General features: G+C 36.3%; 1 protein-coding gene and 2 pseudogenes across 3 annotated transcripts; 2 read left to right on the top strand and 1 right to left on the bottom strand.

The window, feature by feature from the left end:
* LOC139849911 (protein RAE1-like) overlaps positions 1-8,391 on the top strand; it is a 268,156-nt pseudogene extending 259,765 nt beyond the window's left edge.
* A 609-nt stretch (positions 8,392-9,000) lies between these two features.
* On the top strand, positions 9,001-18,697 carry LOC139849906 (BRASSINOSTEROID INSENSITIVE 1-associated receptor kinase 1-like; annotated as a pseudogene).
* A 2,758-nt stretch (positions 18,698-21,455) lies between these two features.
* On the bottom strand, positions 21,456-24,274 carry LOC139885795 (26S proteasome non-ATPase regulatory subunit 4 homolog). 3 transcript variants are annotated; one of them, XM_071869547.1, is made up of 7 exons: positions 24,071-24,271; positions 23,833-23,894; positions 23,215-23,322; positions 22,413-22,521; positions 22,201-22,333; positions 21,866-22,084; positions 21,456-21,794 (listed from the first exon to the last, which is right to left on the bottom strand). In XM_071869547.1, the coding sequence occupies exons 1-7, from the start codon at positions 24,174-24,176 to the stop codon at positions 21,638-21,640; spliced, it is 894 nt and encodes a 297-aa protein (XP_071725648.1). In that variant the 5' UTR covers positions 24,177-24,271; the 3' UTR covers positions 21,456-21,637. The 3 variants fall into 3 exon arrangements, with proteins under 3 accessions (XP_071725648.1, XP_071725649.1, XP_071725650.1); XM_071869548.1 differs by having other exon boundaries at positions 22,201-22,315; positions 24,071-24,268; XM_071869549.1 differs by having other exon boundaries at positions 21,653-21,794; positions 21,886-22,084; positions 24,071-24,274.
* Positions 24,275-26,489: the final 2,215 nt, after the last annotated feature.

The raw sequence follows: 26,489 nt of genomic DNA, 5'->3' as shown, positions 1-26,489 counted from the left end.
AGGTACAGCTTACAACAACCGATGTGCTTCAGCGTGCACGTACGAAGTTTGTATGCTTGGTGACTACACTAGCATGGTCTAGGACCGACAATGTACTAAGGGTCTAATCAGATATTTCACTACGAAAGAGTCCTCAGTCGGAATCCAAAGCTTGATAGACTTACTACAACCGGTGTGCCTCAGTCGATATTACGTTGTATCCGATAGACTTCTCTTACCAAGGGGTGACCCAGATAGTGTACTCTAAATTGGGGTTCGCGACTTTCCAATAACAGAGCCTATAACTACGTTCTACTAGTTGGAAAAGCGATTGAGTTTAAAGCATAATCGGAAAGCATTTCGACAGCATACACAAACCATAATATTATTTCAGCATTATAACTGATTATATCATAGCATACACTAAAGATAACTACTCGCTAATCATGACAACAATATCATAAAACATTATATAAGATAAAGGATAGAAGTACCAGTAGATTAAACGAGTTCCGAATATAAAAGTGACAACTTCAAGACTCCAGACCGCTCCTAATACAATCTTCAGCGTTCTTCTCCTGGTACTAGGTTTCCTGCACAGAGTCGAAGGCCTTGAGAGTATGACTAATATTGTACAAGAGAGAGAAAGAATTGAATTAAAGTGTGTATTGGAATGAATAACAAAGACCCTTTAAATAGACTTGAAAACTGGAAAAATACGGCCGGCAGGCCGTTTGGCAGGCCGGATGGTAGGCCGTATTTGGCAGCCCGTTTTGCTAGCAGGCCAGATCTCGAGGGCGTATGTTGGGCCGTATTGGTAGGCCGTACCCATACAGGCAGGCCCTATGGCAGCCCGTATGGCAGGCCGGATTTGATGCCGGTCAGCCTTTATTCCCTGGATCGTAACTTGATTTCTTGTCTTTCACCATTTTCACTCTAGAATCTTCGTTTTAGCTCCGATTCTCTTGATTCTTTTTGTACCGCCTTCGTAATTACTTATTCTTCAATTCTAACTGACGAAGTAGGTATTTTTCTGACAAAGTTCGAATCTTTCTTGTTTTTGGGCCCTAATACCGGGGTGAAAACGTGACTTTTTAGCCGATATCAAATATCCCACACTTAGACTTTGCTTGTCCTCAAGCAAACTCTCATTCTTAAGAATCTTTTCAGTGTTTCTTTTCTAGTAGCCTAAGCGGTTTGTTTTTTATTATAAGAGCAAAAAGATAAGGTGAGTCATCTATGTTAGGATTGAAATTATCTCTGCAAGCATGCGAGGAGGTTACATGACATAGGCTAGCTTTCACGGGTCACTTAAATCACTCAAGTGTTTTAGGGTTCCCTATAGATCTAAGAAATGAATACGCTCATAGCCAGTCATGCTGCACCCATCGTCATAGGCTTGATAAAGACTCAAATCCTTGCTGCTAATGCGAAAACGGTAGTAATCTCAGCTTTATAGGTCATTTGTCAATGATGGAGAAGGAATTTGGAGTGGTAGTGAAGTTGTTTTTGAGGGGTGAGATAAAAGGGTAATGTAGTCTTTATACAGACTTTTATTCGGATAGATAGGAGTGTTGAAGTATTTTTGAGAAGCACTTTTGAACTTTTCTTCATTTGATAATCATTTTCGATCGAGTTCTCTTCGGCATTTCTCTTTATTTAGTTCTGCTCCTTTTCTCAGAATTTTAAAATATATATATATATATATATATATATATATATATATATATATATATATATATATATATATATATATATATATATATATATATATATATATATTTTGGAGACTTCATCTCGAGAAACTTTTAGCCGGTAAACTTTTTCAAGACATTTGCCATGATACTTGAGAGGTTTATAACATCGGGTTTTCGAAAGGAATCTCATTTTCTGGATTTTTCGAGTAAATAATAAAGGTGATGTGGATGTGGTGGTGGAGTAGAAGTAGTGGAGGTGCGGAAGGTTTATGTTTAACAAATGGTTAGCTATTTTGATTACTGCCAAATCACGCTTCTGCTGCTTGGAGATGTAGATCTAAAGCAAGTTCTGATTCTGAGCACAGACATCGGCACTCTCAACGAAAAATAGTGAAGCATTAAAGATGAATGCTGGTCTTCTTTGGGGTGCCTCGCCATAATCAATTTAGGTCGATAATGCCTTAGTCATGCAATGCTCTATTATAGATTTCAATCTAACAAGAATTCCACCTTACTTAAGCCTTATTTTTGTTGACAAACGTTTTAGGTTTTCAAAAATACTCTTTCGAAAAGGGTTTCTTTTGCAAAAATTTTGAAATTTGGCTTAAGGACTTGGAATCTTCGTAATGGTTTATTATAATATAGCATAAAAAGATACCAACATCCCACACTTAGAGCACATCATATTACTAATATTGTATTCTCAATTTTTTTAGATGGAAAGAATAACAAAAATGAATATATAGATTATTATAGTATATATATATATATATATATATATATATATATATATATATATATATATATATATATATATATATATATAAACATAAACATATATTAAACATAATATATGTTTTTTGTTTTTGTAGGTATCGAAGAAACACCAATTTCAAAATATTGTAAACCGCGGACAAAGTAAGAAGAAATGTGGTTGACTTTATGTTGGATCGATTCGTCCGAAGATCTCTTTTTAATGTTAATATTATGATATTATGATTATTATATTGTATATTTATATAACTTATATGATTAATAACTAAGATTATGATTACTTTTATGATTATATATCATAATTATAATTATAATTATGAATATGATTACGATTATTATTTTTATTATTATTACATTTTAGTTATAATTCATATAACTACATGATTATTATAGGTGTAACATTTTTTATAGGTGTAATGACATTATTATGACTATAATTCATAATTATAACTATTAATATGATTACGATTATGATTTATTATTATTATTATTATTATTATTATTATTATTATTATTATTATTATTATTATTATTATTATTATTATTATTATTATTATTATTATTACATTTTAGTTATAATTTATTTAAGTATGATTATTATAGGTGTAATGGTTTTTTATCCATGTAAATATATACATCATGTTTATTTAATTAATTTCCATAAATAATTATCTATATATATATATATATATATATATATATATATATGCAATGATATCTATCTATTAATATAAATATGAAAAATAAAAAGTTTGAAACTATTATTATTTATGTCATTGCTTAATTTTAAATTTATGACAAAATTATGATAAGGAAAATGAAAAGATTGAAACTAATCATATAATTTATGAGATATAAATTTCACTTATTATGAATGAATATTTATAACTAAATTTAAATTAAGGAAAATAAAAAAATAACAGTTATTGTAAAGTTTATAAGGTTTACTACTCTTGGTGGTGGTGTTATATATCTTTATTATAATAGTTAATAAATAATTATTAATTTCATATTAATTGTTATTCAATGTTATGAACCTTCAATTTTATTATATTCACGAGTTTTATATTTTGTTGTGTAGTAATACGTAACGGTTCATGTTTATATTTAGGATTTTTTTAAATATATTCCAATTATTACGTATCTACTTATTGTCACATATGAAGTCATAAAGAAAGATCTTAAAAAATTTAATGATAAATTTAAAGGTAATATATGTTTTAATATTATGAATCGTACTACAATATGTAAACTTTGATATCATTTGTTAACTCATCTAACCACATTTAGTAAACTTTTATTTATATATAGTTTCATGGTTAGTACATATGTCCCGAATGTGCAGATTTCCATAGTGGCAAACAAAACATATGCACAAAATTCTACTTGACCACTTGCATAATGGAACCAACATCAACTTTCACTTCAAAGTTAATATGTTTTCAACCAATTCCCGCCATAACTCAAACCATTCGGAACACGAATTTCAAAATAGTGAAATTTGAGACAAGTCGTGCAACGCACGGGCATTGCCTCCTACTTGGATCAATAATTAAGTATTAATTTAAAATTAAATTCAACTAGTTTATGGTAAGCCCACATCGTTGGGCTAAAATATGGGGACAAAGCCCATTTAACTGGTCCAAATGCATGTTTAGTATGTGATGGCTAAAAGGTAAAAAAGAAAAAACTAATTGTTCCCGAGAATCGAACCAGGGCGCTAGACTAAGAGTGCTCCCAATGGTGGTGTCTTCCACCCCGTCCAAGCCTTAGTCCACGAGGACACTGTTGGCACCAATAAGTCCAGGGGGCGCCCTCCACTTAGTCCTTCACTTCATCTCTCCAATCGTCCTTTTCAGTCATATTTGTGGACGGAAGTTTATTGCTTTGTGGCTTGTACATAGTGTTCCAATATTTGTACACACAATAATTAATTAATATAGAGGGTCCCAATTTATTTGAGAAAGGAGTGTCACTATTGGGAGTGTTTAGTCCTAGGTTTAGTCCTGGGAAAGAAGTGCTGATATGGCGCTAATGTGGTGGACCTGGACTAAAATGGAGGAACTACTCCATTTGGAGCAATCTAACAGCGACTTTTTTTAATAACCTTCATGATATTATTTATGTTTTTATTCATTAAAAAAGACCATTTTAAAGTTGCTGAAAAGTCAAAATTGTCTAGCAGATGAACAGTGTCAAAACCATTTTCTCTCTGTATATTTAATTTTAACCCTTGGTGCAAGGTCACGTTTTTTCAGAGGGTCTTTTAACCCTATGTTCGTACAATCTCACATACGAGAACCCCAAGGATATAGTGCTATATTATTAAATTCCTCGATGAAATGTTGAAATGTGTTGTCAATCTTGTAATATGGCTGCTTACCCATCATTCTCATCCCTATTATCAGAATAATAGATAACCTGACACGATCATCATCACTGGTCTCTAGCCCCCTGGTGTTCTCAAAATGTGACATGATAACTTGGAAAGTCAACTTGACTTCGCAACATCTTCCTGGAAACACCTTTATCTGATGGGAGGCGTCGTCTGCCTAACCTTGGCAGGAACGTAATGATCCATGGACGTAAGCTCACTGAATCTATGACCAGTAATCAAACAAAATTCACGCCGACCGAACCTCACAGTCAATAAACGTAACAACCCAAACCAAAGATCATCGTGTTTGTCTTGGATTTGAAAACTAGATGGCATTCTCTTCTAACCATTGAGGCATTGCCTGAGTGGTTTCCAAGCCTTAGTAGGGGGAATGGCGATTAGTTGCCAAGCAACCCGGGTTCAATTCCGATAAGGGGGAGGTTTTCTCCAGGATTTTTCTGCGCTTAGTTTCCAAGTAACCCGGAACCCGCGATTAGTTGCCAAGCAACCCGGGTCAATCCTTGGAGTTTCTTACCTAGCGTGTGTGGGTCGCAAATGATAGTAATCGATGCAAAAATTTGACGTTCAAAAAAAAAGATGGCCTTATCTTTTTTTTTTTTTCTTCTGAAGCATAAGATTTACGTAGCCCGGGTCGTTATCGGTTGACCACACATTTGCCCATGGCCTGAAAATTATCTGGTCTAATCGTTCCCGATGTGTTGGCGTCAGCTGGGTCGGTATCTACCTAATTAATTGGTGCCATTCCTCAGTGTAAGCTAATCCGATATATAATCCTGAAAACAAACAACCACGACCATCAAACAAAATCAATGAACAAAGACATATAAACAGCCCATGCACTACACGAAACACATCGTGCGTGGTGTGTGCTAGGTCCTTTATTTTCTGTTGTTGATTGATTCGTTAACAACCCAAAATTGAGTTTTTATTTATTTATTTATTTGAAGTCATAACAACTAAACTAAGTATAAACAACATCAAAGGCATCTTAACAGCAACCACAACTAATATAGATTACGAAAATAGAATTAACGTCAATGCACACCAAGTTTTGACGAAATATATGCAACAAATAACGAATCAAACCAATGGAATATTGTTTTTACCTGATTGTTTGACATCGTGGGTGATGTGTCAATGCCCACTTTCTTGATCTACTACTTTCATAAGTTGGATTTGACGGATTTTCGCTCGATCAACAAGTTAAAAGCCAATCTCATGTTCATCTAACTGCTTAAAGATACAAAATACTTGTTTGATTATTGTAATATTTCTTCTTAATTTATAAACCTGTGCTTCCCTCTTATAGATAATGGGACTTGAGATAACAAACTCTAATTCACACTCAGCAACTTCCTGGAACGCTGCTATGCTCTTACCGTGAGACATCCCCTGATGATCGTTGGCACACTACAGATCGAAATCTTATAGTGTTTAACTTGCAAAATCTCCAGGTGTGATAATGTGGATATAACGCAAGGGTGAATATTAAGGTTTCATGTTCGGTTCTACATAAATTCCTAGTTTATTACAAAGTTTTGTGATATTGTGTTCATATGGATCACAACAGGCCGAGTTTAAGAGAAATGCATCCCCTCTAAAATACCAAACTAGGTGTGTTGCTGCATTTCCAGATCAACAAGGTTTCTTGGTGTGTTTCTACTTCCATATTGGATTATATCATGCTGTTCCTTTTTTATACTATGTCCTTAAAAATTAAAATGTATTAATAATGATGAATTTGTTCATTAGGTTGGGTCAATCGAAGGGATAGTTGGTGTACATCAACTTGAGAACAACATCAAAGTAAAAAACTTTACTTTTAAATGCCACCGAGAGGGAAATGATATATACTCTGTAACTCTCTTAACTTTCATCATGTAAGACACTTTAATATTATCGCTGCCATTCGTAGATTCGATTAACTCTGCGAATAAACTTAGAACATGTTGACTCCCTTTTTAAGGTCATCACACATTCACAACAGCTGGATTCGACGGTGCTAATTCGACTGTTACCCAGGCAATGTGAAGATGTAATCAAACTATACCTTGTAGCAGCTTTAACAATGATGGCTTCATATATGCTTATGCGGTATGTAATATACTGCAGTAAATTTACATGCATGCCTTCTTATGATGTTTGATATATTAACATATGAATGCGACTTTTAGGTATGCTATGATTAGAGCAAAGGTGCAGAAAATCATAGCCCAACAACAACGAAAAATTATATATACTTGCACTTGCCTCAGGTCTGCACTATTTTATCTCTTTTGTAATCTTCTTTATTTTGCTGTCGGTCGAAATGAATTCTTTTTTGGTTATATATGCCTCAGCGGAAGGAAGTGAAGACCTGATGTTAGCTATTTTGGATAAGCGTATATTCGTCATTGTACATGGAAATATATTAGTTTGTGCATCTTTTTACAGACTCGGTAAACTGACAGGTTTGCTTGACAACAAAGTTTGACTTTTTTACAGTAAAAAAGTGAGCTCATCTTTTTGTTGTCATTGTAAACCTGGGGCTGCAGGAGTCTTCTAATGTCCAGAAGTTGCTTTCCTTGAAATGGCTATTACTATTTACTTGTTCAATTAGTAAACTGGTAGTCTGTTTAGGTTCTTATCAGGTTGGATGGGTTAAACAATGAGGTAAAATGGAAGGTCAGATTAGGTTGACCTAACAACTAAATAATTGTCAAACTAATAAAAGTTTTTTGTAAAGATTGATGGTCATCATATATACATCTCAATAATGAGCCATTAACATACAATTAAATCAACGGTATGTCAGTATTTTATTTAGTACAAATCTAACTAAAATACTCCATAGTGTTAGCCGATATGATTCTTAGCCCACTTATTATGTTGCTTGGGCCTAGCCCATTTGTATCTCTTAGGTTTCGGCTATATATGCTTTTGTATGATGTACTACTGATTTCAATCAAGATAATGAAATACCTACTTTAACATGGTATCAGAGCTGTTGGTAACGGGAACTCCATTCCCATCACTAACACCGGTCATAACTCATTGCCTAATGTTCACCGACAATTACATTTAAATAATGTCCTTGTAACCCCTTACATCGTTAAAAATCTCATATATGTTCATCAATTTACCCGTGATAATCTAGCTTCTGTTGAATTTGATCCTTTTGGTTTCTCTGTTAATGATTATATGATGCGTCGTCTGCTTCTTCGATGTGACAGCACCGGGGATCTCTACCGACTTACATCACCTATATCTCACTCTTCTCAACAGGCTTTTCTCACCAGTCCCGTTACATGGCATCAGCGTCTCGGGTATCCTGGACATGATGTTTTTCGTAGACTTCTTTCTAATAAAGATATTATTTGTAATAAATCACCGTCCCCCGTTCTTTGCCATGCTTGTCAGCTTGGCAAACATGTGCGTCTCCCTTTTTCTGTTTCTAGTTCTAATGTTAATGCTACTTTTGATATTATCCATTTGGATTTATGGACGTCTCCTATTTCTAGTCTTAGTGGTTTAAAATATTACTCCGTATATTATATTTCTTGATCATTTTTCGCATTATGTATGGGTTTTTCCTTTATGCAATAAATCTGATGCTCTTAACACATTCATACAATTTCGTACATTTGTTCGCACTCAATTTAACCAAGAAATCAAAGCTTTTCAATGTGATAATGGAGGTGAATTCGATAACACTGCTTTCCATCAACTTCTTCAAACTAATGGTATTTAATTCCGATTCTCCTGTCCTCACACCTCTCAGCAAAATGAAAAGTCCGAATGCATGCTCCGCACCATTAACAATCTAATTCGTACCCTACTCTTTCAAGCTCATCTTCCCCCCACTAACTGGGTGGAAGCTCTCCACATGGCAGCCTATCTACTCAACATTCTTTCCTCTTTCGCCATTAATCATGACATCCCGCACTCCCATCTCTACAAACAAAAACTAACTATGCCACTCTCCGTGTCTTCGGTTTCCTCTGCTATCCTCACCTTCACACCACACACAAACTTGCTCCTCGCTCCACTCCATGTATTTTTCTTGGGTACTCCTCCAATCATCGGGGTTACCGTTGTCTGAATCTTACCACTAACAAAATCATCATCTCTCGACATGTCACCTTCGATGAGACATGCTTCCTATTTGGTTTTATGACACCCACTCAACCACCATCCTATGACTTTCTGGACCCTCCTCCAAATCCGTTTTCCCGAACATTTCATCTACCACCGGAGACACAACCTCCTCCTACTGAGGCTACCGGCACCACACTTCCAGCTCATCCTATTTCGGAGACACAACCTCCTCTTACTAAGGTTACTGACCCCACACCCCCACCCCATCCTATTCCGGAGCCACAGCCTCCTCCTACTGAGGCTACATCTTCCTCTATGATATCGGCTAAAAAGTCACGTTTTTACCCCGGTATTAAGGCCCAGAAACAAGAAAGATTCAAAATTTGTCGGCAAAATACCCACTTCATCAGTTAGAATTGAAGAACAAGTAATTACGAAGGTGGTGCAAAAAGAATCAAGAGAATCGGAGCTAAAACGAAGATTCTAGAGTGAAAACGGTGAAAGACAAGAAATCAAGTTACGATACAGGGAATAAAGGCTGACCAGCATCAAATCCGGCCTGCCATACGAGCTGCCATACAGCCTGCCTGTATGGGTACGGCCTGCCAATACGGCCTAACATACGCCCTCGAGATCAGGCCTGCCAGCAAAACGGGCTGCCAAATACGGCCCACCAAACGGCCTGCCGGCCGTATTTTTCCAGTTTTCAAGTCTATTTAAAGGGTCTTTGTCATTCATTCTAACACACACTTCAATTCACTTCTTTCTCTCTCTTATACAATATTAGTCATACTCTTAAGGCCTTCGACTCCGTGCGGGAAACCTAGTACCCGGAGAAGAACGCTGAAGATTGTATTAGGAGCGGTCTGGAGTCTTGAAGTTGTCACTTTTGTATTCGAAACTCGTTTAATCTACTGGTACTTCTATCCTTTATCTTATATAATGTTTTATGATATTGTTGCCATGATTAGCGAGTAGTTATCTTTAGTGTATGCAATGATATAAGCAGTTATAATGCCGAAATAATATTATGGTTTGTGTATGCTGTCGAAATGCTTTCCGATTATGCTTTAAACTCAATCGCTTTTCCAACTAGTAGAACGTTGTTATAGGCTCTCTTATTGGGAAGTCGCGAACCCCGATTCAGAGTACACTATCTGTGTTACCCCTTGGTAAGAGAAGTCTATCGGATACAACGTAAGATCGACTGAGGCACACCAGTTGTAGTAAGTCTATCAAACTTTGGATTCCGATTGAGGACTCTTTCGTAGTGAAACATCTGACTAGACCCTTAGTACATTGTCGGTCCTAGACCATGCTAGTGTAGTCACCAAGCATATAAACTTCGTACGTGCACGCTGAAGCACAACGGTTGTTGTAAGCTGTACCTCTGCTAAGTAAGGCCATGGAACACGGTTAGTGTTGACCAGTACACTACACCATAACGCGGTCTCAAGCATTGCACCCTGCTTGAGGGATTCTTAGTTAATTAAAGAACTGTTTGTTTAGACACATTAAGGATTGGACCGTTAGGATAACCGAACATGTTCATGGAAGTCAGACTTGACTTGGCCATGGTCTTCTTTATGGTTGAACTCTTTTTAAAGGTCTAACTATCTTTTACCAATCATTAACGAAAGCATTGAAACACATCACGTCTCTCGGATATGGTAAACCATGTATTCTATTATGCTTAAGAAAGTTTAGACCATTTTGGAATGTTAATACATCACCCAACCGAGTCGCTCAATTGGATGAGCCGTCTGAACGTGTATGCCTGTAGTCAGACTGCACGGGCGTCAGGGGTAAGGGACGTTGCTGTCTATTCAGAATCTTCAAGCCTAACGCAGTACCCAGTGACATGTCTTATGACAGGGGCGTTTAGGACCAATGTAATGAATATAAGGCCTCTGCTTGTTCATGAGCCAGTATTCCATAATCTCGGCAAAATAACTGATGAAGTCATAGTATGCACTTATTTTAACCTTATCTGAATTACAAATTTTATCGTATTTACTTTATCTTTCTTATAAATTAGAAAATCCCAAAATAAATATTCACTACTCCCTAACTATCTTAGGCTAAAATATAGGTTCGATTCTACTGATATCTCAAAAATACGACCCTAGGTCATACTTCCCTTACTTATAAGGAGTGGTAAGATTTAGGCCCCGCTAAATATAAATTTAATACAGTACCCTCTCCCACGAGTGGCTGATCCTGGCGAGCCACGACCTGACGACACCGCGCAAATAAAAACCGTCCGTTTTGGCCATATCAGGAGAGTAACTAGTTTTTGGCGCTGGTACCGGGGAACTGGTATTAGGCAATACTGCTCTCTATCAAACTTATTCACAAGCATTTAGTGGTGTCTAAGAAAGACAATTATACACGGACTTGGTTATTGGATTTTCAGAACAGTCGCCAATTATATTGGGACCAAAAGGATCCTGCCTCTCCGTAGTCGGCCTGGCCACTTGGTTTGTTGAATAGTTCGTGCGAAGCTCTGTTACTGAAATACCAGGGAATCAGTAGCAAGAACCAAAAACATATTCCACCGTAGGATAGTTAGTTAATTAGATTAGATTACTTTAGATTACGTTAGACTACCTTTGATTAGATTACCTTAGAATAATTTAGGTTACAATTAGATTAAATTAGATTACCCTAGAATAAAATAGTTTAGTTTAGCTTATTATAACTCAGTTTATTTGCAAAAAATTAAAAACAAAAAGGCATACCCAGTGTATGTCCCAAACCCGATCTAGACCAGGGCCGTTGTTATTCGTACCTGATCCAGACGCAATAATCTCTAAAGCACACAAGGAAGCAAGTATCAGAAATCAAATGACGTTACGCGTTACTTTAGCAGAAAATACCAAACCCTCGATTGAAGGTCGAGGAGGACCGATCAGATTTCAAGGGATTCAAGGACACTCGTTCGAGTTAAAACATCACATCATCCAACTCATCCAAAATAGCTGTCAGTTTCATGGATTACCGAATGACGATCCTAATTCTCACCTTGATAAATTCATATCTATTTCGAACTCCTACAAACAGCCAGGGATAGGACAAGATATAGTTCGACTATACTTATTCTCCTATTCTCTCACTCATCATGCTCAAACCTGGTATGAAGGATTGGAAAAAGATTCCATCACGTCATGGACGGAGATGGCTACTAAATTCCTAACGAAATATTTCCCTCCTTCTAAGCAAACCAAGCTGAAGAATGACATCATTAACTTCAAACAAAGTTATGATGAATCTCTTTGCACTGCATGAGAGCGATTCAAAACCCTGCTGAAGAAGTGCCCTAATCACCAGCTAGAACGGTCAGCCCAAATCTGTACCTTCTACAATGGTCTTACGGTAAATCACAGGACGGCGATCGATGCAGCAGCTCAAGGGAATCTGATGAACCAAACCGCAGAATAAGCATGGGAATTGCTCGAAAACATGACAATGCATCATCATGACTGGAACAGTGGTAAAACAACTTCATCATCTGCCCCACTCTCTACACTTAACAATCAAACGGAGGCCATCAAGTCCCTCACGGATAAGATGGAATCTCTTGCAAAACAACTCGGAGAATTGAAGACGCGGCCGCAGCAGGTTAACCAAGCTCAGGCTTGTATTAATTGTACCAACCCGCAATCCACTGAAGAGTATCAAATTGAGTACGAAAACCCTGACGATTCAGTCTGTTACGTCCAATACCCAAATCGTCCACCAAATCCCGGATTCAATCAACCACCTAGGGTTAATCAATTTTAGCGAAGCAATCAACCTTTTTGCTATCTCTATCCACCTTATCCAGCCCAACAATCTCAATTGATCTACGATCAACCACTTCCACTCACTGGTCCCCCATTTGAGGAAAATTCCCCTACCACCCAGATTACAAAAGCAACTAACCCCACTCTCGGAGCTGATGATCAGTTAACTCAGTTCATTCAAGGACAACAACAGCTAAATCAGAGAACTGTAACCAGATAAGATTAGACGGAGATACTAATGAGAAATCAATTGGCTCTGCTCAAAAGTTTGGAGACGCAGCTCGGACAGTTATCACAACGCCTTGAAACCCGACCGCAGGGAAGATTGCTGAGTAATACTATCCAAAATCCCCACATAGAAGAAGCAAAGCAAATGGATTCTGTAATCCCAGAGGAAGAACCAAGGAGAAGGTCAGTTAGGCTCAAGAACAAATCAACATATACTCAGAAGCTGACCCCTGAAACTCCAGTTCGCATACCTTATCCTTGAAGGATACAAGAAGAACCATCCAAGCTTGATTCCTTCAAACTTGATGGAAGATTCCTGGACACCATGTCCAAAGTTCCCAACCAGAAGAGATACATCCGAAGGCTTCTCTCTATAAAGGAGAGGATACCAGACTCTAATAAAATTCCACTGAGTGAAGAATGCTCTGCATTACTCAGAAACTCTCTACCACCAAAGCTAGGAGATACGGGCCGATTCGTTTTCCCGTGTTCAATCTACCAATCTGGAACCATTCACGCGCTAGCAGATTTAGGAGCAAGTATCAACCTAATCCCCTACTCTCTCTACAAGAGATTAGAGTTAGGAGACTTGTCACCAACCAAAATGACAATCCAACTTGCCGATCATACAATTCGATATCCTAAGGGCATAGTTGAGAACGTCTTGGTGAAAGTCGAAAAATTCTTGTACCCTACGGATTTCGTAGTAATGGATATCAAGGAAGACCTACACACCCCAGTAGTGTTAGGAAGACCTTTCATGAATACAACTAGGACTGTCATTGATGTGTACAATCAAACCTTGATCTTACAATTACATGGGGAGAGCGTTACCTTCAAAATTAACCGACCAACCGATCTTTCTGGATAGGCAGAGATGTTTGCTATTTCCACCAGACGGATCACTTCCGATGATGAGTCTTTACCACCAGCCGATGATGTCGAGATGGTTGTCGAATCACAGTCTGTAGACGACCCAGAAATGGAAGAAGAGGATCCCAGCGAAGAAATAGAGGAAGAGGAGGAATCTGAAGAGGAAGAGGAAATGGAAGACGTAAAAGAAACTGCGACAATATCCGTTCCAAGCACTGAGCGTCATGAAGAATTAATGAGGCTTGAGACGGAAGATCACAGTTTAATCATTCGCTTCAAGAAAAATACCGACAAGGCTGAGGTTAGGGATATAGAAATTGATCCTGTAAGTATCAAAATGGAGAATCAGAATACTGAAGAAACTCGTTCATCAGACGCATCCTCAGAGGAACAAGATACCGATGATGACGAGGAAGAGCATCATGAAGACATTCTGACTAACTCACACTCTCCAACCGAACAAGATCAAGGGGAGCCGGACTCTTCTTCAGATCAAATTCCTGTTATATCCACACACGCAGACATGATCACCTTCATCAATGATACCGATGAATTTGAAGACATTCTCGAAGCCATCTGGAAGTCAACCATTGACTTTTCACTACGCTTATCAGAACGAATCATGGCTATCACAGAAGAACATCACCCATATCTCCGAAGAGAAGACAATGATGTTGAAATCCTAGAAGAACGCATTCAAGACTTTATCAATTCTCTTCACGAACATATCTATCACGAAGAAAGGCAACGAGAGCACAATTCAGTGGCTCGCACTATTCTCGAAACAAGATTCTGTCGAGATCAGAAGATCATTTACTCTAAGTTTTATAACGCCTTAGCCGGATCTGCACTTCCGTTCTCATGAAACCAACGAGCACTACTGACTCTCATCCGGAAGCATATGGATCTTTCCACGGGACGCCCGACTTATCATTCTGATTTGCAAATGATCGAGGATATTCACAGCTTTTTCGCTCTTTTAGATAGAGATAATTTCAGAAGCACGCCAGACAGATTAGTGATTTACGTGACAATTGATCACCACACTGATCTGATTATCAAAGAGTTACAAGACGCTGTTATGGAGGAAGCAAGGCGAAACAATCCGTTCTCTCATCTTGAACCAGATTGAGTCAACATTGCCACCTATGTTACGAAGTAGCTATCACGTATCTTCCACGAGTCCACAGATCCTAGTTTCACATTTAAAGCTGGATGTCGGGAGATATACTCAAAGACGGTGAAATTAATACTCGGATCAGGATTGCTGTTCACTTCTTTCCAGCTTCATCTCTTAACTAATCTGTGCAAAGCAACAGACTCTTACTGTGGAGATCACCGTTTCGAAGACTTCAAAATTGTAAAGTTACAGTTTCTGACATTATTTGAAGACCTCTAAAATGAGCATCCCGTCAGAGAAATCTTCAACACCAGCACTGCTTCTATGATTGACATTCATGGGTCAACCAGCAGAGCTGTGGACCATATTCTCATCGGACTTCAAGACTTATCAAGAGCCGAAACTGCGCATTACTTATCTTTCAGAAGATCTCAAGAGAAGTACCGGGCCTGTTACCACTATTGGTCTGACACTTTCTCAGGACTTATCCACCAAGACTCACATTCCCTCTAGAAGACCAAGATCACAACCATCGGCGAGGAATGTTTGCCTTTTAAAGCATCACTACGGTCGAGCCAACGACCTTAAACAAAAGCGCTTCTCGGGAGGCAACCCGTGCAATGAAGTAGAGTAGAAGAATAAAGGATGACAAATGAGCCGATAAAGAAGCAAGGAATGCCAGCCGCATCTGCTAGGGGTATTTCTTTCTTTTCGCCACTAGCTCAAGATTCAAATTATGCCACATCCTAGCTTTTCACTAAGTGTGAGATAACACCCAATTAAAACACTAGACAAATACTCCCAAATCTTCAACTAAAACTCCTAAGTGTGGGATACATTAGGAACATTGAGGACAATGTTCGTCAATATGGTGTTTTTGAAACGGTATGTTTTTTTGCCAGGAACTTTACAGTAATAACATAACTGGAAAAATTCCTAGTGAGCTTGGGAACCTAACAAACTTGGTAAGTTTGGATCTTTACAATAGGAAATTCCTACTGTACGTATTGTCGTAGTTACAATTTCGTTGACTATTATAATAAGATCACTGCAAATTCAGAAAATTGAATTTCTGATGAATTTGCAAGGACACGCGTCTCAACAACAACACATTGACGGGAACTATCCCGAGATCGTTCACTACTACTCGTATAACTTCACTTCAAGTTCAGTGAGTACCAAAACATGCTCCTTTTTTCTGATTTATGGCTTTATGCATAGATAAACCATTATTAAAACACTGAATTGTATTTTGAATGTGTATGCCATCTCTATTTTCAGTTTTTGGAAACTACGAAACGTTATAATCTATGTAGCTATGATTTGGTTATGTACTCAAATATATAAAGGTGATGTAGCATATCTTTTTATTTTTATTTTACAAACTACATACAAAAGTTTTTGTAACAACATAGCTCTAAATTTCGCAAGATCGTTTTGAGAAATACTTAATAATTTTTCCTCTCTCTCTCTCTCTCTCTCTCTCTCTCTCTCTCTCTCTCTCTCTCTCTCTCTCTCTCTCTCTCTCTCTTGGTACAAATAGACATTTTGGTTATCTTTTTGAAGAATCTGACCACTTTATGTGATATATTATCTTTGTTGCTAAATTGATTTTTGTTGCAAAATTACCTTTTTTTGCTACATGTTGACTGGTTTATTTGGTCTTTTAGTGTATCTTGTAAATTTATGGTTGTATAAAAATACTAAGATATAATTACATAACCAGAAATAGGGTGGTATTTGGATGTTTTTTTGTTTAATAAGTTTTAAAATTTGTTAGGTAATTTTCTCATACATAAGTGAATTTCATTATATATTATTATTGCTTTGTTTTTTTTGCCGGTTTACATTTGTAATGACTTATTTTTCAACTTTAAAATGAAATATCGTGTTCTAACTTCACAAGTTCCCGTGAAATGTTATTCCAGTCGGGAACATTGTAACTGGGTCCATTGCTAGAGGAGTTGCTGCAGGTGGCGCCCAATTATTTGCGGGTCCCGTAATTGTACTTGCTTGGTGGCGATGCAGAAAACCACAAAATCGTTTCTTTGTGTGATGACCTGGGAATTTCCGATCAAATTTAAACTTGAATCTTATATGATTTCGACACGATAAGCAAAGTCTGTAATGTTGAAGTCTCAAAACCTTTGAACTGTGTTCATGTATACATTTGACCTTCGACTGCTCTCGACGATTCACGAACAATTAATTGTAAATATATATGTGTGTATGTATATATAAATAATAATTCAAAATATAATTTGAAGTATTATATGTTGTTATTAAAAAAATTAATAAAATAAAAATGGGATATTATAATAATTATTATTATTTAAAATATATCTTTATATATAAATAAAGTATATTAAAAATAAATATTAAGTAATTGTAATACTCGTTTGATATTCCGATTGATATTAAGCAGGTTAAATTCAAACTTATATTATTTTTAAATAAACGGAAACAAGTTTTGTGTTTTTTGATGTATCTTTGACCTAAAAGTAAACATTTATCATCTAACGATCTGTTCATAAACGAAATTATTGTAGAGAGACCTGATACACAGGGAGCCACTTGATTGGCTAATAAGAAAGCAAATTGCATTGGGGTCAGCAAGAGGTCTTGCTTATTTGCACGATCATTGTGACCCGAAGATCATTTATCGTGATGTCAAAGATGCAAATATATTGTTGGACGAAGAATTTGAAGCAGTTGTTGGAGATTTTGGGTTGGCAAAGTTAATGGACTATAAAGATACTCAAGTTACGACAGCTGTTCGTGGTTCGATTGGACACATAGCCCCTGAGTAGTTATCGACTGCGAAATCTTCAGAAAAACTAATGTTTTTGGGTACACGGTGTGATGCTTCTCAAGCTCATAACTGGTCAACGGGCATTCGATCTTGCTCGCCTTGCAAATGATGACGATGTCATGTTGATTGGGTGAGAATCTTCCATTTTCCTTTCGTGTTTCTCAATTTTATCTATGTGCTATTTATTTAATAAAATAGTTTTGTCCGAAGAATTGTGGACCATGTAACCAATAGTAATCTTAGATTAATTTTAATTTCATTTTAACTAATTAGATTCCGTAATAGGTTCACTCATATAATATTTATATTATTATTTATTTGTATTTGATTGATTTTGAATGAATGAGAACAAAAAGGCTTTAGAGAATATGTGGTCTAAAGGTATATATACTGAATAGTGAAGACTGTTTGGTTTTATGTTTGCAAAATAATTTAATCTTGTCTGCAACACTAAGAAGTATATTTATAAGTTTGCGAGTTTGTAGACAAAATCAAACGTTATTATATAGTATATACTATGTCTTTAGAAAAACATACAGTCTATGGGGTGCATACATAAGATATAATAAGATATGCATACAAACATCACCTTAGTCTTCTCTTATTTGCGATGATTATGATTTTGAACCGTTACAGGTGAAAGGGCTATTGGGGGAGAAGAAGTTGGAGACACTGGTGGATGCTAATTTGAAAGGTAATTATATAGACGATGAGGTCGAACAATTGATCCAGGTGGCGCTATTGTGCACACAAGGAACTCCGTTGGAGCGGCCGAAGATGTCGAACGTTGTGAGAATGTTGGAAGGTGATGGTTTGGCGGAACGATGGGAGGAATGGCAGAAAGAAGAGATGTTTAGGCAAGAATTCAGTAATATACATAATCCAAATAGTATTTGGATTATTGCAGATTCAAAAAACAATCTTCGTCCTGATGAACTATCTTGTCCCAGATAATCGGTCGGTCATCTATATATAGGGGTTCAAGTAATTTTGTTTGTAGAATCCGAAGATTATCGGACCCGTTATTTATTTATAATCATTGTGAATATGAATTTTTTGTTTTTTTAATTGTGTCTAGAGTTTTGGTCTTTGTTGTTGTTGTTGTCACCGTCTTAATTGTGTTTATAGATTGAAAGTTGGGAGTAAGAGTATAAGGTGCAAAGTAATCCGAAATGTTGTTGAAACACAAATGTATTTTGGTTACTAACTAGTTGTGGAGCCCTCGCTTCGCGCTGGGGGCTCCGTTTTGAATGCGAGTAAAAAAAAGTCCTGATCTTTTTTGAAAAAAAGAATTTTTTTCGACATGTAACATTGAAGGGTTGTTCCTTTTGCGAAAGTTGCTTCTTTTTGCGTTCTTTTTTTTTTAAAGTTAGTTGATCTATTTTGTAAAAAATGTTTTTCGACATCTTTTGGTAGCATTGAAGGGTTGTTCCTTTTATGAAAGTTGCCTCTTTTATCGTTGAGGAAAAAAAAAAGGTAGTTGATTTTTTTATAAAAAAGAATTTTTTTCGACATCTTTTGGTAACATTGAAGGGTTAGTTCTTTTACGAAAGTTGCTTCTTTTATCGTTGGAGACAAAAAAAAAAGGTGAAATGACGGAAATAACACTGGTTACTATTGATGAATAGTAAAATAGTGTTTTGTCTTTTAGATAATAAAAAATATAAATGTAGTAAGCTAGATGAACGAAATACACACTTTTTGTTGGTATTTTTGGTCCTATTTGATACTTGAATTTTATTTTTCAATTGCATTACCAAGACATGTTTGGGAAGGATATTTCATGTAGAAAAGTTCACTGAACAAATCATTTCATAATGGTTATATCTAACATGTTTAAAAACCTCGCTTTTTTTGTTTGATTGTTTGTGTGTGTGTGTGTGTGTGTTTTTTTTTTTTTTTTGATAAACGAGGAAACTCTCATATGAATGAGTACATTGACTCCCCATAGAGGGTACAATCTCGGGTAATCGAGCCTCCTGAGCGCGAGATATGGTACCGGGTGTTTTGTAAAACTAGATTAGTATTTTAGTTAAATGTACACTTTATACTAACATACCTTTGATTTAATTGTATGCCAATGGCTTATTAAATGAGATGCATATATAATGACATCAATCAATACCTGAAATTTTAATTAGTTTTGCAATAATTTAGTTGTTAAGTCAACCTAATTTGACCTACCATTTTACCCCATTGTTCAACCCATCCAACCTGCTAATTGCTAATAACCTAAACAGACTTTACTAATCGAACAAGAACACAATAATACCCATTTTAATCAGAGCAACTTCTAGACATTAGAAGACTCCCACAACCCCTGGATTACAATGACAACAAAAAGATGACCATAGTTTTTCAATGAATAAAAAGTCAAAGTTCGTTGTCAACCCAAACCAGTCTGACAACCAAATCTATGTAAAAGCACTAAAATGCACAAACTAGCATCTTTACATGTACAATCTTTATCTAATATATAGCCAATAGGCTCTATTGATTGAGTCAACATCAAGCGTCGAGTTATTGGCGACTTGATTGCCGCTTAGAGCCTAAATTGAATGTGCAGGATTTAAAACCCATAAAAATTTGATCCTACCATTTTCATGGCGTCTCATGTTTAATTTTTTATTTTAATTTTTTTATAAAAAAATTTTCCTACTTATTGGCCGGAGGTCCATTCGGAAGCAATCTCTCTATCCGTCGAAGCGAGAGAGGGATGACTTTCTCTACTTTTTGGAGTGTATCACTCTGGGTGGAGAAATGATTTCTCTTTATTCAAAGATAGGAGAAGGATTGTCTACATCTCACATCTCCCATACACCACATATATGGTATTGGATTTTGTTGTTGTTGTATCATGTCTTGACATGTTTATAACCAACAAAACTTCGTTGCAACAGATAGCAAAATAAAGAGAGATTACAAGAGAGATTAAATAGTGCATCAGACCACAGACAAAGTGCAAGCATATAAAATTCTTCGCTGTTCTGTCATAGCATACCTAAAAGATAACATATCACATTAATATATCGAACTCGAAGCCAAAACAAACCGCATGTTGACTCCATCAAGTTCTTGTCGAACACATCATTAAAGACACGATTCATGACCTTGGTATCCAAGACCTAGGACACCCATGTATTACATCTCAAACCAACCGACTCGTCACCTTCCAAATCAACTTCAACCGAATCATGTATATGTTCTCGCATTCACCAATTTAATAAACGCGAAAAGGGACCGAACATTACCCAAAGAAGAAGAGGCGTCAGCAATAGCTACAATGTCACCAAACAACTCGGCAATGACTTTCGAAGCACAAGTAACTGGTACTCCCATAATTTTCAATCCAAGCAAAACGGTGGAAAGAATTTGCTGACACCGAAAAGGGAACTAAAAGTGCAAACTCACTGGACATAGAGTTAATCAAAAGAAATATATATACTGATAAGCAAAAGCAATATATGTTGATAAAAACCTTGTTAGGATGACACAAATAATAAAACATAAACCAAACGATATCAAAATTATAACCCAAATTGATCATATTACTAGTTAATAGTTGAAATTTTCCACTTATGTTCCAGTTAAACCCCCATTATATTAAGGAAAATATAATATTCAATATGACTAAATAATTTACTAATTACTCAAGAGAACCACCTCATTTAATTAACATTAACATAATATTTAATTAAGGGCAAATTAGACAGTTTGTTACGGAGTATTATATTTCAAATCCAACAAAAAGTCAAAGATAACGATAATTATGCAAAGGAGTGACTATAAGACGGAATCATACACCAAACAGACCAAAATCAAAATTTCCAAAACAAGCTCCACAACCCGTGCTTCAAATATGCCATCATGTGCAGTAGCTTCATTCTTCATTCTTTAGCTTAAATTCTTATTCTTCTCATTCATTATTTTCTTTTCAAAATATCCTGGAAGCGCCACTGTCCATTTCCCGTACTTCAAATACGCCTCAAGTGCAATAGCTTCATTCTTCAGCTTATATTCTTCATTATTCCCTATTTCCCTTTCAACCAAACTGCACGCACGATAGTATAGTAATATCAATCAAATATATAAATATATAAAGCAATATATGTTGATAAAAACCTGGATAGGACGTTACGAACTGGTGTAAGAGAATCAGCTGGAATGTGCTTAATGAGGCTGTTGTTATTATCATTAGCAGAAGCAACAAATGTCTCAAGCGCTAACTTCCAAAGAGCAAATTGTTCGTCTAGAAAAAAATTGACAACATCAACAGCTATACCGTCTTGTTTTAACCTTCCTCCATACCACTCCGCTTCTTCAAGTTCGAAATCTATAGGACTGTCACGCAAGAGCAAACATAACATACATAGTTACACACTAGTGTAGTGTAGTGTAGATAAAAGTAGAAAAGTGAAACATTTAAAGCATAAACCAAAAAGTATATACAAACATACCCTCCAGTAAAGAAAACGATCCTTTTTGGGTTACTCGGATAATGATCTAGTTTATCCCAGCAAGAAGTGATCCCATCTCGAAAGTTCAACTCATCACCACCTGCAGCTGAAGGACCTGAGAAACAAGGTGAAACTGAATAGAATAATGATCGTACCCTACAAAGATACAACATTATAATAAAAAGAAAAAAAAACAAGAGTAAGAAGCTAACATAGAAGGCGACGCATGAGTATATCAAGATCACTAGTAGGATCAATCCTCCTCCTTACTTTTATTGTATTACCCATTACAAATATGCCTATTTCATTCCTCGGATTAGACTGTAAGAAAAACAATTCCGACAATTGGTGATAGGTCAACAACACAACAATAACACAATTTGTTAACCTGAATGAAAAAGAAAAACAATTAATAATAAAAAAATAAACATTAGAACAGACAGAGATACTGAAATTTGTATATCAATGGATCCGGATGGAATTAATTAGGTCTCTCTTCTATTTGAGCATACAATCAAACATATAACGGTATTCTTTTAATTAAACGACAATTATCTTCGTGGATTGCACTATATAAACCCCTAAAACCCTAATGACCCAAACCCTAAATTTTGTTTGATTTAGACATACATCTTTACTTATCCCTTTATTTACTTAAAAATAGAAAATAACATTATATGTATATAATCTTTTACTTCCCCCTTCCCTCTTGATTAACCCCCTGTATGTGTGTGTGTGTGTGTGTACACACAATATTATAAATCTTGTTCATTAAGGCTGACATGTCATCTTCTGGGATGATAACGCCTCGCGACTTTACATCCTTCCATCACTTTTATTGTTTAGTTAGCTAAACAAATTAAAACCCGCACACATGCACGCACGCGCACACACACACATATACACCTATACGTATACCTATACCTATGTGCCTGCGTATGCGTATACGTATACGTATACATATACATATACCAACACAATTAGTTGTTAAACGAAAGTAAAAGAGGAAAAGACCGTGAGTTTGGCTCGGCAATACGATCGAACAGAATTAACTTGAAGTTGATAACAACGAGGTAAGCGCAACATCCATTTAGAAGTGTCGATACAGATATAAATAACCTCCTAGAATATCAACCAAACAAATTAGATTAGATAACTAAATAGATAGCTAGTTAGATAGCATAAACAACGAAATAGAGCCAAAAACAATACTTCGGCCACCAAGCTTTTAAATTGGGAAAAAAACTGACAAAAAGTGACAGATTATAAACCCTGGACGGTTACAGTAATTGTAATGCAAATGAGATCAAATAGACTGTCCGCTTCTTATGTCTATTTTTACAGCGAATATTACAAAGCACTCCTTGTTAACAGTCTGGAAATTAGATCTTTGAGCATTCATCTTTTAAATATTAATTTTTTTTTTTTTTTTGTGAGTTATAACACTAATTAATGACTATTATATCCAAAATCAATAACATTCACCAGATAAATGTTAACTGTATATATACAATATCATAGAAAAATCAATCTGCAATGCAATATTGATCAATTTGAAACCCAAACCCTAAAAAAATACAAAGTTGAAATGAACACAAAGTTTAGAAGAATAAACTAAAGATGAAAACTAACGTGTTCTTCCTTCAATCGAGATGGACTGTTTGGATTTTCAACCTTTTTACGTCCATGTAGATCTGCAATGCAATTAAACACGTCAAGCCAAATATCATTTCGGGTAGTGGCACAAAACAAAATATACAATAATCACGACACAAATTAATTAATACGAATAGATAGATAGATAGATAGATAGATAGATAGATAGATAGATAGATAGATAGATAGATAGATAGATAGATAGATAATTTACCGGAGACGCTGGCGAGACCACGACGGTGGATAAGAGAAGCCGATCTAGAAGATATTGATAGACGTAGTGAGTTTTGAGCTAGACGAGCCGCCAATAGTGACGCCATCTTTTGCAGGTTTGACCTAATTTCGAGACGTGGGGGTTAAAGAATTTGGGGAGGGAAGCAAGATGCTAGTAAAAGATAAGGTCCTAAGACTCTAAAACAGACCCGTATTGGAACTTTGGAACTAAACTAGTAAAATGAACTCGAATTTTTGGGGTTTATTACTAAAATGCTCATTTTTTACTCAATTTTTTTACTCATACCTCATTAAAAATAAAAGTGGGCAATTTGCCCACGCAATGTGCATTTCCAGTGGATGCAAAGACGCAAGGTGCCTCTTGCGACCTTGTTTCCCGGGGACGCAAGTTGCCTCTTGCTCCTACCTGATGTCATAATCAATGTTTTCTTTCGGACATTTCATCAAACACCTTACGTGCATCTTACATGATACGGTTTTTTGCTACTTATCTTGAAAGGTGATTGTTTTGATCAAATACGTGCATCATATGTTTAGATCTTGCCAATAGACAATGTAAAACTAATTTTATAACCAAATTAAAAAGATTCAACATCTAAAAGTGTCAAACCACGCCTGATCTTAAAGTTGCGAAAGCACATTTTGATCAGAGCTTATGCGGTCGATCCACGGTCGACCGTAGGTTCGACCACCGACTGGTTTGGCACTATGTTGAGTTTATCAAGTGTGTTTTCGAAAAGATCGTGATAGGTTCACTCAAGGTGTCTTTAATAGCCAAGTGTTGGTTTATCATTTGGTATCTTTGACTTTAAAATATAAAGGAAATTACAAGAAATGGAATGGATGATGGAGATCTGGCTTATACTTTCATGGGTCTTCAACTTGGATCTTCAATTGAGCCTTGATCTTCGTAGAATCATGAAATGGACCCTTTTAGAGTTCCATTTCGGACCCCAATTGCAGCTCTCCCCACTCAAAAACCCCAAATATGCTTTTATAGGTCGGCTGAATTTTTTAGTTGAATCAGCGTCAGGAGCGGCGCTTTTAGGAGCTAGGAGCATCACTTTTGTACAGGAGCGGCGCTTTTAGGAGCTGGGAGCGGCGCTTTTGGGCGGGAGCGGCGTTTTTGGCTGCTGATCTTTTTAACTCTCGTTTTAGCACATAGGAGCGCCGCTTTTGACCTTAGGAGCGCCGCTTATGACCCTGAAACTTCGTTTTCACTCTAAAACTTCACTAGGTTCATTCCTTTGACCCAAGGGTTGTTCCTTAGCATAAATATGAACTTTTAGACCACAAGTATTCGTCAAATTGCATGAAATTCTCTTAACATATCCGCATTGCCAAACTTCTTTCTTGATTTTGATTAACGAGTCTTTATCTTGACTCGTCCCCGTTTTCTCAACATTCCTTATCGAGGTGGTTTTCCCCCACACTTTATCGGACGACATGTGAAATCGGTGAAAAAAGTTCCACGAATCAAGAGAGTGAGCCAATCATTAACCCCTCGGGTGGTGTATATGAAATCTAAGAGAATCTTCTTCATTAGCATGAAGAAGATTGAACCAACCCAAGAGTCAACAATTGACTCTCTTCTAAACACGATTTTGAACACGAGGTTCGCTTTCTTACTCGACTCACACAAACACGAATCATCAACCTCGGGTTGCAAAACCTCCTTAAAATCATATATACCATACCCGAAAGGATTGTTATACACATTGAAAGTTTTCGGTATGATATTCTCAACCTCATCATCGTTATCCTCATCACTATCATCATCACTAACATCTTCACTAACCCCGAGTGGATTATCATAGACTTTAAAAGCATTGGGTGTTGGTAAAGTTTCAATTAATTCGTCATCTTCCTCATCACTTTCATCACCTTCATCAAATTCATCATCCTCATAATCTTCATTGTCTTCACTATCCTCGCATTCATCCTTACCCTTCTCATCATCTTCATCCTCATCGTCATCATTGGTTATCAAACGGGTACTTGTGCAATCTCCACTACTTCGTTCTTGGCGTAAAATCTTACATCATCATTGTGATGACCCAGAAAATTTCGCATTAATAAACTAATTACAGGATAGAATGTGTCCGACATGATAAGCAAACCTATTATGTTGAGTCTTAAAACTTTTTGAACTAGTTTACACATTCATTTACCCATTGACCTTTCCTGACGATTCACGAACAACAATTTAAGAATATTATATGTATATGAATATATGTTAGATATTTTTACGACATATATTATTGAAATACATTTTTTTTACTTATTATTATTTATGTTTCTTCGCATGAGGGTAGGATTTGTTTTAAAAAGTTTAAGTTCCTACTAATGAAGAACAACAATGTTTTTTTAACTAATGTAATGGGCCTCTACATTAGTTG

The sequence above is a fragment of the Rutidosis leptorrhynchoides genome, chromosome 1 (assembly GCF_046630445.1).
Source record: "Rutidosis leptorrhynchoides isolate AG116_Rl617_1_P2 chromosome 1, CSIRO_AGI_Rlap_v1, whole genome shotgun sequence".
NCBI classification, from domain to species: domain Eukaryota; kingdom Viridiplantae; phylum Streptophyta; class Magnoliopsida; order Asterales; family Asteraceae; genus Rutidosis; species Rutidosis leptorrhynchoides.
Note: the sequence above shows the minus strand (reverse complement) of the source record. Positions and strands in the feature narration are given on the sequence as shown.

Coding starts and splice junctions, on each gene's coding strand:
- LOC139885795 (XM_071869547.1), bottom strand. CDS start 24,176: ATGGCGTCACTATTGGCGGCTCGTCTAGCTCAAAACTCACTACGTCTA. Junction 23,323..23,832: donor CTCGATTGAAGGAAGAACAC/GTTAGTTTTCAT, acceptor TTGATATTCTAG/GAGGTTATTTATATCTGTAT. Junction 22,085..22,200: donor ATCGTTTTCTTTACTGGAGG/GTATGTTTGTAT, acceptor CTTGCGTGACAG/TCCTATAGATTTCGAACTTG.